The 15,359-nt window shown below is 42.5% G+C and overlaps 1 protein-coding gene across 1 annotated transcript in view; it reads left to right on the forward strand.

Annotated features, from left to right (window-relative positions):
* Positions 1-14,778, forward strand: part of LOC307122398 (uncharacterized protein) — a gene marked incomplete at its 3' end in the record, with an annotated part of 33,247 nt that extends 18,469 nt beyond the window's left edge. Inside the window, exons 6-9 of the mRNA XM_079846385.1 lie at positions 208-318; positions 477-683; positions 853-948; positions 14,762-14,778. Of these exons, the coding sequence (XP_079702511.1) occupies positions 208-318; positions 477-683; positions 853-948; positions 14,762-14,778 (431 nt within the window). The remainder of the gene's footprint in view (positions 1-207; positions 319-476; positions 684-852; positions 949-14,761) is intronic.
* Between the last annotated feature and the right edge of the window lie 581 nt (positions 14,779-15,359).

Below are 15,359 nucleotides of genomic sequence, written 5' to 3' on the forward strand. Positions count from 1 at the left end.
TTTGTGCCAAAAAAAAAATCAAAATAACGCCTTTATTCAACCTCTTCTTGTCTTCCGTGTAGGCCTCCACGACGCATGCGCGAGAATATGACGTAGCGCCGGCGTTTGGGTGAACTAACCCTTTAACAAATAATGTGTCATTGAAAATAACAATTTCATGTGACCACTGACATAGATTATTAATATTATTAAAAATGTCTTGACCAGGCACCATGTCCACATCATATTTGTCCCTCTCTGAGGACAATATAGTGAGGCGGTTCTGCAGAGAGTCGTTGAGCCTTAGCAGCCGAGGCTCGTACATCACGAGCTCAACAGGTGAGACTGAAATAAGGCTGGGCAGTGTACAGTCACATTGAATTTCATTTTACTGGTGACCTTTTTTTTAAGTAAAACGTAAGTTATGTCATTTTATCACTGCCTAATTGGACGTCAGAGATGTTTCTAATCATTCAGTTTTGTTTTCTTCATTTCAGAAAAACCTACAGAATGTAAGAAGAGGAAACGAGTTCGTTCTTTCCTCAGGAACGTGTGTAAGGCTGTGAGGCGCTCGCTCCTCTGCTGTTGTCTCAGTGATGTGGATGTTGTGGAGTCTTTTGTTCCTCCAGCGGATCTGGAGCCAGAGCCCGATCCTGGTCCATCATCACCTGATCCAGATCACTCCGGCGTCAAGCCAAATAATGGTCAATCTGCAGACATTATTTCTCCAACATTGTTTTAAACAGAATTATTATCGTCTTGTTTGCACTGATATTTTTAATATAAAACAAAGGATCTAGCAATCACAGATCCAGGAGCTTCCTACACATTTAGCGCTTCTGTCTTCTGAGTTTTCTGTTTCTGTGCCAACAGGTCGGACTGACAGGAAGAGAGAGTGGCAGAGCGGCAGCCGGCAGAGCCCAGATGATCATGGACGTCCGTCCACTCCATCTAAAGGCTTTCGCAGAGGTCAGAATAGGCTTTTATTACACAAGTTATGGCTCAGTTAACAAAATAATGTGTCATTGAAAATAGAAAGTTGAAAAAAATAAAACATAAAGTAACAATTTCACCACTGACATAGATTATTAATATTATTAAAAATGTCTTCAGCAGGCATCATGTCCACATCATATTTGTCCCTCTCTGAGGACAATACAGTGAGGCGGTTCTGCAGAGAGTCGTTGAGCCTTAGCAGCAGAGGCTCGTACATCGTCGATTGGAGGTGGAGTGGCGATAGATCGGATAGCCGAAACGAACAGGGCAGTTGGAGCGACGAAGAGTGGATGTGCCATCCGCTGCCAGGTCAAGTTCCCGTCGAGCCAACGGAGACTTCAAATGGCCTTATGGAGGCTTCACCGGTGAACACGAGCTCAACAGGTGAGACTGAAATAAGGCTGGGCAGTGTACAGTCACATTGGATTTCATTTTACTGGGAACCTTTTTTTAAAGTAAAAGTATTATTTATTATTAAAATTATTAAAGACATTATTTCTCCAACATTGTTTTAAACAGTATTATTATCGTCTTGTTTGCAAGCTCATACATTTCTCATATTTTGTTTTTCAGACTCCTTTGAGACTCTCTATAACGTGGGAGAGATGATTGGATCCGGAACTTTTGGGAGAGTGTTCAAGGGAACACGGAAGTTTGATGGCAAAAAGGTAAAGCAATCTTGCTGAATTGTACAAACATTTTTGCTCTTGCATGCATCAAAACATTCTTAATACAGATGGGTTAATACTTAGATGCTCAAATCGTAAATGTTATGTGCAAAGTCAGGCGCTTGAATACCGTTATTGAACGCTGTTTTTTTTTTTGCAGGTTGCCATCAAGCAGATGGACAAGATTGACAATGATCGTTATCTTGATATTGTAAGTTGGTCAAAAGTTGTATTTGTTGTTTAAGTGCTGTTTGTTGTTTAAGTGCTGATTACTGTAGTCAATACACCTGTAGGAAGCATTAGGTGTAAATGTAATAGATCAATAAACCTGGAAAGGCTCTGATGATCGTGTCTGTAAAGATCAAAGAAAAGTACATTTAAAAATGATAGGTTTTCTTCAGATTTTTACCCAGCTAACCTTCTGTCTACTACTTTTCTCTAGCCCGGGCATCCCGAACCTCTCGTTACAGAAGTGGCGCTGCTGCTAATGATGAGGCATGAACCCATAAGCCCCTACGTCGTCCGACTGTACGACTGGTTTGAACATCCTCGGACATTCGTTCTCATAATGGAGTTCCCTGACCCCTGCGAGAGCTTGCTGGACTTCATCATTCGTCATTCGTGTCAACTGGATGAAACAACAGCACGGGTCATCCTGCGACAGGCTGCGCTGGCGGTACAGCACTGCATCGAGCATGGCGTTTTTCATAATGACGTTCATGCAGAGAATTTCCTGGTGAAGACAAACACGTTAGAGCTCAAGCTGATCGACTTTGGCTGCGGTCAGCTACTTAGTGGTGATGGCTACGAGACAAAAATATACCGTGGTGAGTATTTTTGGAGTGTGGAAACCTGGATGTAGTGACTTTCTGATTATTTGATGCTTTGAAGAAATTGCTCAACAATGTGCAAAAATGTCTTGCTCACAGGATTACCTTCTTACTGCCCACCTGAAGTCTTCACAGAATCTCGATTCCACGCCGTCCCAGCAAATGTCTGGGCTCTAGGGGTGTTGTTGTACCTGATGGTTAACGGACGTTCTCCCTTTGGCAATAGAACGGAAATCACACAGGCCAAAGTTACATTTCAGAACTCCAACTTATCCAAAGGTGAGTGAAGAATATCGATAAACACACACACATAAAGCAAAGGCTCTGTTTAGAAACAGGTAAAGGTGAAGTATGTAAGATGTTTCAAGTTGAAATGCATTCAGTTTATAGTTCACCAGATGCTGTTTTCATAATTGCCAACATTCGTGTCACATGGTCATCATGACTAACCAGCTCTCTCCTTAATAAAATGTGTACAGAATGCAGTGATCTGATTAGCCAGTGCCTAGCCCGGGATCCAACGAAACGGCCGACGTTAGAGCAGGTGTTACAACATGAATGGATTAGAAATGATCTGGAGAAGTTCAGGAGAAGTTCAGGAGATTCACTCGATCAGTGATTTCAGGTGTGAGGTAGTGTAACAGACAGAGTAGGATTAATATCATTTATCTTCAATTCTGGATTATTTGTAGTGAGGTTTTCAAATTTGTGTTCATGTTCTTGTTATAGTCAAGTCAAGTCAGCTTCATTTATACGGCGCTTTATACAATACAGATTGTTTCACAGCAGCTTCACAGTAATAAACAGGAAAATAACACAATTAGTGATGCAATTGCAAGAATTCAGTTCTGTTGTAAATCAGCTAAAAAAAAAAAAAACATTCATGAGTTCACATGTTCATATAATCTTTGTATTGGATAGGAGATAACACTTGCTGTCCTTGGTGGAGGGCTTGAGCTCGAGACTTGACCAGAAGTCCAACCCCGACCTGACAGGAACCCAAGCCGATCCTGGTCCATCATCACCTGATCCAGACCACTCCGGTGTCAAGCCAAATAATGGTCAATCTGCCGGGGATGAGGGCTTCCCACTGATGACCAACCTCTTGCGGCCATACCCTGGACATCACATCCCACCAGAGAAAAGGGTGTTCAATTACCGCCTCAGCCGGGCTAGGTTGGTAGTTGAGTGCGCCTTTGGCATCCTCTCAGCTTGGTGGCGGATGTACCGCCCGTGTCATTGCAACCAGTCCAGAGGTTGCAGAGGTGTGTGTGAAGGCCACATGTGTGTTGCACAACTTCCTGCGCATGAAGACACTGGAAAGCAGGGGTGGACTGGGGCAAAAAAGTGGCCCTGGACTTTCTGGCACAAAGCGGCCCATCACACCCGGTGTGCAACACACCTCACCATAAACCCACCAGCTCATTATACACAGGGCAATTTTAAACACAGAAGCTATTTATTCAAAAATATGAATTATATGAATTGTTTTATTGAAATGCTTATCATACTGAATGACAGGCATACTTCTTCAGTTTATAATTTGTCTTTCCTGGTGCACATGGCAAATTGTATTTATTTTTTTTTGTATACAAATTTTGATTTCTCTTTTCCATACACTGTAGTTTAATATCATTAAGTTCAATACCTACCATAAAATCAGACCATATAAAATGCTATTGTCTAGAACAGAGTCCTGCACAGCTCCGATTTTGTAAACCCGCACCCGCCCGTACCCGCAGTGCTTAAAACCGCATCCGACCCCTTCTCCGACAACAGCACTAATTAAAATCCGCACCCGACCCGACCCGCTTAAAATAGAACCGACGCCCGACCCGCACCCGCAATAAAGTCAGTTTAGCATATTACATTATAGACACTGTGGCGAGCAGCGAGGCCGAGGGACCGTGAGGGCGGGACGAGGCGGCGCTCATCAGGGAGGATGAGCGCCAGCTGCGCGCCGCAGCGATCTCGGCCCTCGCGGAGGAGTGAGGGACTATAAAGGAGGAGCGACGACAGTGAGGGACGAGAGAGGACCAGGCCTGGATTTTGTGTTATGTTTTATTTTGTGTTCGCTGCAGTCGTCCGTGAGGGGCTGCAGCTTTTTATTTTCATTTTGTGTTTGTTTGTATGTAGGCGGCAGTCGACCGTGAGGGGCTGTCGCCGCCATTTTATTTTGATTAAATGTTTTGATTGTCCGCCGGTTCCCGCCTCCTTCTTCCCGTACAAACAACGTTTACTACAGTGGTGCCGAAACCCGGGAGGAAGGAGGGACACGCTGTCGAAGAGCCCTCGCAGCTGAGGGGGATCGCGGTGCCGCGGAGTTCGGGCAGCGCGGAGGAGAGAAGTCCGCGAGCGGCTGCCCGAAACGGTGGTGCTGGAGCGGATGAAGGTCGGTGGGACGGAGAGCTCGCTGCCGTGCCCCTGGGTCGAGGTGGGGTGGCTGCCGTCCGCGAGGGGGCGAAGGAGTCCCCAGCGCTTGCCCGGAGCCGAAGCCTGCTGCCGCCCGCCATATTGGGGAGGAGCCGGAGCGCTGCCGTCCGCCAGGTTGGGGAGGAGCAGGGAGCGCGGGACGGGGACTCGCTTCCGGCCGCCCTCAGAAGGAGGAGCCACCGCCGACCGCCAGGGGGCGGAGGAGTGTCGAGCCGTCCACCGGCCGTCCAGTACCACCGCATGGCACCGCGAGGAAGAGCCTCTCGGCTGGCTGAGGACCGAGCGGCAGTGTGTCTTGGAACCGGACCAGAAATTTTTTTTTGATCGCCCCCCCCCCCCCCCCCCCCCCGATTAGAGCGCAGACTCGGGAGTGCCCCCCGGCCTGCGAAGGGCGTTGGGGGTATGTGGCGAGCAGCGAGGCCGAGGGACCGTGAGGGCGGGACGAGGCGGCGCACATCAGGGAGGATGAGCGCCAGCTGCGCGCCGCAGCGATCTCGGCCCTCGCGGAGGAGTGAGGGACTATAAAGGAGGAGCGACGACAGTGAGGGACGAGAGAGGACCAGGCCTGGATTTTGTGTTATGTTTTATTTTGTGTTCGCTGCAGTCGTCCGTGAGGGGCTGCAGCTTTTTATTTTCATTTTGTGATTGTTTGTATGTAGGCGGCAGTCGACCGTGAGGGGCTGTCGCCGCCATTTTATTTTGATTAAATGTTTTGATTGTCCGCCGGTTCCCGCCTCCTTCTTCCCGTACAAACAACGTTTACTACAGACACATTTACAAAAATGTTTATTGCCAGCATACATAAGTTATTACACGACCATTAACTTAAGGACAACTTCGGGACATTCTAAAACGCTTAACGTGGCTTAATGTAGGTAAGACACTGTTATTAAGAGACCAAACTCAGTAAACATAATACTAATAACGTATACTATGTACAAAAGTGGCTTAATGTAGGCTACTAAGACAGTGTTATTAAGAGACTAAACTCAGGAACCATAACAAAAATACTGTTCGATTGAACTGCGTGTGCTTGGTTTTGTTACCACAGTTAGCTGCGTGCTTCCTCAGCGATGAACTTCCACATTTGCGGCTATCTTTTCTTCAACTCCTCATGATCCATCTCGACGAGTGCAGGCAGAGCGCGCGCGCGGTTGTGATTCTCCTGGGAGGAGAACAAATAAACTGATATGGATTTGAAAATCAACTTGAAATACAGGCAAGGCATATTTTTGTATATGCATATTTTTAGGAACACATCTACAATATACATGCATATATTTTTATATATAGGCCTATATTCGTTTGCGCGTGACTGTTTAAAACCCGTGTTTAGACCCGTGTTCTCCCTTGTCCGACCCGCACCCGTATCCGACACAGTAGGATGTTTTTCACCCGTTTCAGCAATATTCGCGGGTCACCCGTCACCCGTGCAGGACTCTGGTCTAGAAGACTTAGGATGTAGTGCAGAATGTGGACTGTTTTAGGGTGCCTTTCTAGTGGCTATAGTATCTAGACATCTGTAATTTTATGGAATTGAGCTCAAATAGTGGAAAAGAGTTTAAAAATGATATGAAAAATACAGCATATTAAAATGATTTCTGAAGGATCATGTGACACTTACTGAAGTAATGATGCTGAAAAGTCAGCTTTTACAGAAATAAATTACATTTTACAATACATTCTCATAGAAAACAACTAGGCCTATTGGAAATTGTATCAATATTTCTTAATATTTGTGGTTTTACAGTATTTTTGATCAAATAAATTCAGCCTTCTTCTTTCAAAAACAATTTAAGAAGTCTTAATTATTTCAAACTTTTGATTACCAGTGTGTAAAATAATGCATGTAACTAGCAAATTATATATTTATTTTCATATGTCACTTTCCATTGGCCACTTGAATATGAAAGTTGCCAGTTTTAGCATGATATATGAGAAAGATATTTTGAGTATTATGAATCATTTGAAAATGATTGTGAAATTACTGAAGAAAGCCTGGAAACAGAAAGACAAACATTCCCTCTGATATGCTGAAAACTGCGACACCTACGCTAATGTTTCTTTGTGCATTCTTTGACGACGAATAACGTAAAAGGCATTATAATCTGATTCATTCTGAAAGCTCAACAGTAGTTTACATCCCTGGAAATTAATGTCCGTCGTTTAACATTTTTAAAATCGTTAACAGTCGGGAAATATTGCTGCCCATTGACTCGTATTCAGCTCTTACCTCGGCTCGCATTCAAGTGTCGCCCGCGCTGCTCGGCTGCTGTGCACAGTAAATCCCGCCTCGTTGAATTTGATTGGATATCGCAAACATTTTGACATTGACGAGCGCTTTTACACCACTGAGACACTGGGACTGAGCAGGCTATAGATTAGAGTTTTGCATGGAGTTTTGCCTCAAGAGGGCTGCGCGGGCCATTCGTCTGGGCTGACGGAAGGATATAGGCTACGTAGTTTTACTATAATTTATTCTTCATATATTTACGTAGCAACGGGCAGGCCCACATTGTCCAGCGGCCCACCGGGAAAACGCCCGGTACGCCAGATGGCCAGTCCGCCCCTGCTGGAAAGGGGGAGAAGATGCGCACACAGAGCTGAACACACCATTGAGCCATCTTCAGCTCCTGAGGCCCTGCGAGATGCACCAAGGATGGGCTCCAACAATGCCACCCGTAGAGCTATCCAACTCCGAGAGACGTACTGTGCCTACTACTTCAACCAGGAGGGTGCAGTGCCATGGCAGCCGAATTCATAGAATACGCCAAAGGCTCTTTTCAGAGCCACAAAACCCAAAAGCTCTTTTAAGAGCTACCTATATTTTTCGTAAAAGTGCAGATTCCAAGTGTCATAACAATTATTTTTTACATTAAATTAACATGTTGGTTTTATATTTTCATCACCATGTCATAATGTACATAGCCTTTGCCCTTTCAGCCCTGCTTTCAACTAATACATTCATGATTTGAGCAGATTTTCACTGGAGAGAAAATACAAAGGCCTTCACAGAACAAAGAAACTCATACAGGTTTGGAACAACTTGAGGGTGAGTAAATGATGACAGAATTTACATTTTTGGGAGAACTATCCCTTTAAGTGATTGTATTGCGTCGACAGCGCTGTATGATACGACAAATTTAAAATACTTACTGTATTATTCTATATGAACATGAGAAAACAATACAGCCATACGATTATTTTAATATGTTTATTTTAGTGCTGTATGTATGTAATATGTATGTGTGTGTGTGTGCAGAAGCCTGGCCCTCCTCAGCACAGAAAGCCTACGAAGGGACGGCAAGAGGCTCTGAAAGAAAACCTCGTCTTCATCTGCTGCTGGTGTTGGAGGCGGCGGTGGTGGTGGATGTGGCAGCGTGGTCATCTGCGTCAGGGGCTCAATTGCTGCCAACAGTCCTCTCTCAAAAGAAGACATTTCCCTTTTTTTTTCTCTTCCTACCCTTGTCATTGATCTCGACAGTTTCCTCCTGCTCTGTCTGTCTGCCTGCATAGTTACAGCAACAATTGATAATCAATGAACATGGCATGATTTTAATGTCAAATCATTCTTTGAAATAATTTATTATATAACGTTATTACGCATTAGGTGTCAACGGTTGTGTGGCCTAAACTTTGCAGCATATGGTTCAGCTCTACACAGATTGACATTGATTTTCTAAATGACTTAACCCTCCTTGATAGTACTGAAATAATAATGTATTTGAGAGCTTTGTTAGGTTCTGCCTGCCTGTGTCACTGCCTGCCTCATCTCCTCTGCTTGAAGGGGCTTGCTGGGTGATGGCCTGGCTGTCTTCTCTGGCCTGGCTGTCCTCCTCTGGCTCTGGACTGATGGACTGATGTGAAGGGGGCAGAGGTCGTCTGGGGATGTTGCTGGACGTCTCACGGTCATGAAGGAATGGTGTGAGAAATCCCAACACCGCCATGAAACGCCAGGGTTGGGTCCCAGGCGACCCTGCCCCACTCCTTGTCATTTCCCTTTCTTTTTTCTTCTCCTTCCTAAATCTGTCCCCCAGTGACTTCCATCGGGTCCTACATGTATCCTCTGACATGCAAAAATGTAAATAAATTAAACAATTCATTCAAATACAACAAGTGTTGCTCAAGTGTTTAAACTTGTTTAGTTATTAAAATAAGAACTGAATTAAACATGCCAAATAAAACAGGTTCTGGTATAGATTTCAATTATGCAAGGTTCATAATAAATACATTTTTTTAAGCGTTTACCATCTACCAGCCAACTGACAGATAAACGGTCAAATCCACCTTCCACTCAAATGTAATTCATTATTTTGTGTATGAAAACTGATCACTTTAATATTTTATTCCTCATTTGGCTGGGCGATAGCGCCTATTTGATCCACACATGATATGATATGCTGCCTGTCATTCAATGATAAACAGAGTACACGGACAGAATACAAGCATGATACATACCAGATTCTCCAACCGTCTCTGCCACCTCCTTCCAGGCCTGGTCTCTCCGGTTTGTGTCCCAGTATGTAAACAATGATTGGTCGTAAAGGACCGGGTGATTACCCACCGCAATTATTAGCTTTTCCTCCATTTTAGATCGTTCTTCACTCTTCATTCACCAGTGTTTTAAACGAACGCTATTGGCTAGCGTCTGCTCTAGGATATTTGCATAGGGTGATCTGATTGGATGACGCCTGCGTTGGCGCTTGAAAAGTTGAGAAATCTTCAACTTTTGCCGCTTGCAACCTATGCTTGCAACGCGAGTGAAGCGACGCAACGGAACCCACAATTCAGTTCGGCAACGCATGACGTCACCCATTCAAAGTAAACGAGAAGCGTTGACTACGGCTTAACTCCAAGCTTAACTCCAAGTCTTCCAGAGTCGCGGCCAAAGCCGATTCAAAAGACCGCTGTTCGCCAGCTTCTGTGTTTACGAGTGGCACGCAGAACCTCCGCAACTCTGCCGTGACGTACCGTCATTATGTAAAGCCCGCCCACCGACTCTACACACGCTGTGATTGGCCTGACCAGAGTTTGGTTTTTCCCAACGGGGTAATCCAGCCCCCGGAAAGTGTACCTTCCATAGGGGCAGCCATTGCTAACCAAGCCATCACCTGCTGTTAGCATCCCATTGACTCCCATTCACTTTGGCCTCACTTTGACAGCAAAAATCCACCCCCGAAAAAAAAAATCCCCTAAAAAACAATTGCATAAAGGGCAGAAATAAAGAATTCGTCATGAAATGATTATTTCAACATTAACAACTTGACAGCTCAATAATAAACCATAAGAAAACATAAGATCAAGTACGTGAATTTGCAACAGAACACATGCTATATTATTTTACATTTGATTATTTTATTTTATTCTAAATAACTCTTAGCCTATTTGGTGCACTTATGACGCCTCATGATGTTCCAAACCTGTATGAGTTTCTTTGTTCTGCTGTAGGCCTACACAAAAGAAGATATTTTGAAGAAAGTTTGTACCAGGCTGCTTTGGGGGCACCATTGACTTCCACAGTAATCTTCCTATGTGTTTTAACATAACAAAGAAATGTATACATGTTTGGAACAACTTGAGGGTGAATAAATGATGACAGAATTTTCATTTTTGGGTGAACTGTCCCTTTAAGAAGTCATTCTGAAACAGGCCTAATCACTTTTTTGAATTTTAAAAATGTTTATTTTCTTTGAATAATTTACTTAAATTATGACTATATTATCGTGTAATTATTTGTCCCATTTTTATCTAAATATTTTTTAAATGTCATAAACTTTATATGACAGGATTATTTATTATGTATGATATAGCCTAAATAAATGATAAATTAATAATAACATTTATTAGGCTAGAATCTATAAATTAACCTGTCTAAAAAATAATAATTCTGTCTGCCAAGCTCTGATAATGTATTGGAATATTATATTAATATATTATCCATTAAAAAAAACTATAGGCCTACCTTTAGAAGCACGGATGTGTCTGTCACATAGACTGGTCTGTCACCACAGTCAGACAGTCTGAGACACTGAAATGCTTCTCATAAAGTGTGCAGTTGGCCTGAGGTTCATCATGAGTTACTGGACAGACCAATTGATACCTTTTTGATATTAATTCAGTTCTATATCTGGAGATCCTCTGGCGTTCTTCAAACGGTGGACGCGACGCGAGCTCGACATGTTTTTAAAAAACCGCGCAAGTTTACAGGCACACTCTGGCACAGCGCATGTTCTCGAGACTCCGCCGCTATAGCAACAAAGCCCGCAATCACGCACAAATGAGCTCCTGTACGACTTATTGTGAAATTGATTCTTTATATTTGCTATCAGTATTCTCCACACTGCAAACTCTGTATGTGTTTATTGAACTATGTGTGGACCTGTGTAAAATACGGGACAAATCGCGTCCCGTATTGGTTTGATACGGAACGCGTCATTTTGCTTGTAAATACGGGACGATTCCGTATTTTACGGGACGCTAGGGTGCGTCTAGATTTCTAGGCTAGCAAACTGTCCTTCAATACCCCGGTTGCAGGAGTACTGTTATGTCGTTCGACTGCTTCTTTATCGTCACCTGTGCCAGCAGATCCAGCAGGAGTATCCGACACTGTTTTCCCTGACTTCTTCACACCTTTCCTCTTTTCAGATCCTCCCATTATCGTTGTTCCAAAAATTCAAGACATTAATAAATGGAAATTCTCAACAAAAAAAAAAGTTTCGTTGTAACTATTATAAAACAGTTTGGGATTGCTGAGCTCACAAACGTACATGTGATCAGGGCGCCATCTTGCACGCCTCCTCTACCCTGAAAAGTTGTATTGAAATTCACTCAGGGAAAAATTGATGATACTTTAATGTTAAAGGCCTGAAAATAACCTAAATATAAAACTGCATTTCTGATCATGTTGTGATTCAAATTTGAGGATGATACTCTTAAAAATGTAGCTTCTGTAAGCTTTTATGTCAAAAAAAAAAAAAAAATACCTCTAGGCGTCCTTTCAAAAAGGCCCTTTATTTCAGAAGATTTGTAATTGTAAAGAGTAGCGTTTCATTCAAATAAATCTGCAATAAACTGCTAATTATAATGGATATATACAGTTACTGAAAAACAAAAGCAACTATTACAGAATTTACAAAGTGTAAAAAACTAATTTAGTTGATAAGAAGTGCCAGTCTCCACTGCGGTGTGCTCTCGCAAGATGATGCCTTTTGATTGGTTACAACGTCCATCAATCAAACCTTTGTTGGCAAGGCATTGGCTAGGCATTGCCTGCCTTTATCCAACCAAAACCATAGCCGCTTTGACTGACACCTCACGGAGCCTGTAATGCGCTTCCTGTATATAATGAGTCATCAGAAGGCCTGTGATTGAAGGAGAGAGACCTGGGAGGGTTTAACTGGAGCTGAAGACTCTAAACTGCAGGGGAGATCCTCAGAATACTCGCTATTGCATTGAAAATGGACGTGATTAATTACTAATATAACTCAAATACGCTCAAGTAAACGAAGGAGGATTTTTTTGTTTGCCCCCCTCTATTTTTCAGAGTGGACCCTTACACTTACATGCTGGTGTTTATTGGATTCGTCCGATCGGATCTGCACGATAGGAGATGAAAGATGAGTAACTGCATTTATTATGCTGATGTTTAAGTGGCCGGTCCTTTAGCATTTAATTAAATGCTAAATGAAGCATTAAATTAATAATTTATCATTTCATTAATCCTTTAATGCACCACTGCGGATTGAGAGGTTAAACTAATACAAGGAAACATTATTTAATATTTTTTATTCATATGCAAAAATATAGTAAAAATAAATAAATCAAAGTATTTACCAACACATTTTGATGCATGCACAGACATCTAGCATTTCTGAGTGATGATGATGCAGAGGAATCACTGAATCAAAGTTTTGAACTGAGTCAATGAAACAGGTTCAAACTTTTTAATAAAGAAAACGTCCAAATGAAGTTTGTAACTATTCAATAAATGTGTTCAGATCGATGCGCGCTCACGGCTCCGCTCATATGAATGATTCACGTTTTAGTTGCTATGGCGACGCCTGTTATGAATTCTGACGCAGACTCAGACACGCACCGATTGTGTTGTTGATCTGTTGTTGAGAGAGACGACTGAGGCGATTTCACAAACTTTTGCAGAATATTTTCTGTGCTGACCTTGAAATTTTGAAGCTGTTTGGAGGAGACGAGACTTTTATTCTGGAAGAACATCGCAGGAGATATCCTTTACAGAGTTACATTTTTGAGTTGTAGATACTTTTATCTTATTGTTCTTTTCTTATTTTAGGAGTGTCGAGTTTGATTAATTCTTTGTTTTTGTTTTCTTTTTTTTTGGAGGAGTATTTTTGAGGAGAGTTTATTGTATTGTATTGTGTGTTGTTTTGTTTTGTTTTGTGTTTTGTATTGTTTTTGTTCCAGATTGCAGGAGGATGTCGATGGCGAAGATGATGGGTGAAAGAGAAGGTGAGTGCTTTAACGTTAGTTATGTTATGTTACTGAAATATTTCAGCCTCGGGCCGCTCCAGATCCAGGAGAGCTGCTTTCTCTCAGACGGCTGGTCAGGAGGTTTGGAGACAGACAGTGTTCTGATGACCGTGATCAGGCCTGGGCCGGTTGCATAAACCGTTAAGACTAGTCTTACAAGTTAGACATACATTTTTTTTCTTTAAGACTGTTCATACATTTTTTTAAATCAGTTACATAAAAACATAGACTGGCCTAACTTGATACGAAAAGTAAGGCTGAATGCCACTTGCCTAACTGCGAGTGGCTCATACTAGATCTTAAGACACTGTCTTAACATAATGGCTTAGTTTATGCAACTGGCCCCCAGGATACGCTGCCAGACCAGACCCAGATCACAGATCCAGGAGCTTCCTACACATTTAGCGCTTCTGTCTTCTGAGTTTTCTGTTTCTGTGCCCACAGGTCAGACTGACAGGAAGAGAGCGTGGCAGAGCGGCAGCCGGCAGAGCCCAGATGATCATGGACGTCCGTCCACTCCATCTAACGTAGACTAACCATGTTCCGTACACAACGATGTTCCGTACAGTTGACCTTTTACCGCCAATTGCTGAATAAATACTTCCTGGTCATACATTAATTATATATCTGTGTCATCGTCATTTCTCCCTCTTTCATCTCCACTCACGACTGAGAGTCCACCGCCGTTTGTTTCCGCAAGATTTCAGTAAGTTTGCTAGGAGCGCCCACTGCCGTTGAAAATGCATGGTGGGCAAGCTAAATGTCAGATTGCAGCTTTGGTGGGGAGACAACTAGTGCAGCGAAAATGTACATTTCGATTCAAATTATGCTTCTCACAGTATTAAAATCTTCATTAAATGAATGTTATGTTATCACAAAGGTTTAAATATACTACTCTTTGTTAAATAAATGCTTTGAAATGGGAATTTTTAAACGTCAATTGCGGGCGATAACCGCTTGGCGCCAATCTCAGTCAGAGACAGGTTTGCCCATCATCCTGCTTGCAGAGATGGTGTTTATATTCAGAAAGGGTGCATTAAGTTAATGTTAAGTTACATGAATTGAATATTTTAACATTTTAGATTGTCTTTCATGTATGTATATATAAAATATATATACATTATATAATAAAATATATAACGTTATATATAATATATATATTTTAACATAACTCAGTGTTATTTAACGATAACAAACACAATGATAGGTTATTCACACACAACTTATTATGATTTCATACATCAATTGACATTTAAGATTTTATACATAGTTATTTCATTACAAAATCATCTGAAGTGACAAACATGATTAAAATATAACAGTTCATTTTAATGATAATATTTTATTTCAAAGGAAAGTCAGTAACGTAAAGTAGAAAGATGGCAGGAAAAAAAAGGCAGTATACAAAGGAGATGTTAGAGAAGGCAGTAGATGAAGTAAAGGCAGGAGCGAGCTTGAGGGCGACAGCTACAAAATACGGCATTCCCCACACCACTCTGCAGGACTATAAAAAAAAGAAATATTCCCACAACCCTCATCCTAATTCGGCCCTGACACCAGCAGAGGAAGAGGCCCTCATTTCGTTTATATTCTGGATGGCTGACCATGGGTTCCCAATTACCCGCTCCCTGGTCAAAGTCCTCACTATTGGGATCATCAAAGAGAGTGGCAGAACCCAGACCACCACCGTTAATATGGAGAAGGGGCCAAGTGATGTTTGGTGGTCCAGGTTTAAGACCCGCCATCCTGAGTTGACATCAAGGACGGCAGATTCCCTGGACCGAGCCAGAGTTCACGGAGGTACACCAGAGGCAATAGAAGGTTTCTTCAAGTTGTATGAGGCACTTTATGCCAACCATGGTTTGGAGGACAAACCTCACCTCATATTCAACTGTGATGAGACTGGCTTTGGGGACAAGCCTCGGTCCAGAGAAAAGGTCCTGTGCCAGAC

This window comes from Gobio gobio, assembly GCF_949357685.1.
Source record: "Gobio gobio genome assembly, contig: scaffold_127, whole genome shotgun sequence".
Lineage (NCBI taxonomy): Eukaryota > Metazoa > Chordata > Actinopteri > Cypriniformes > Gobionidae > Gobio > Gobio gobio.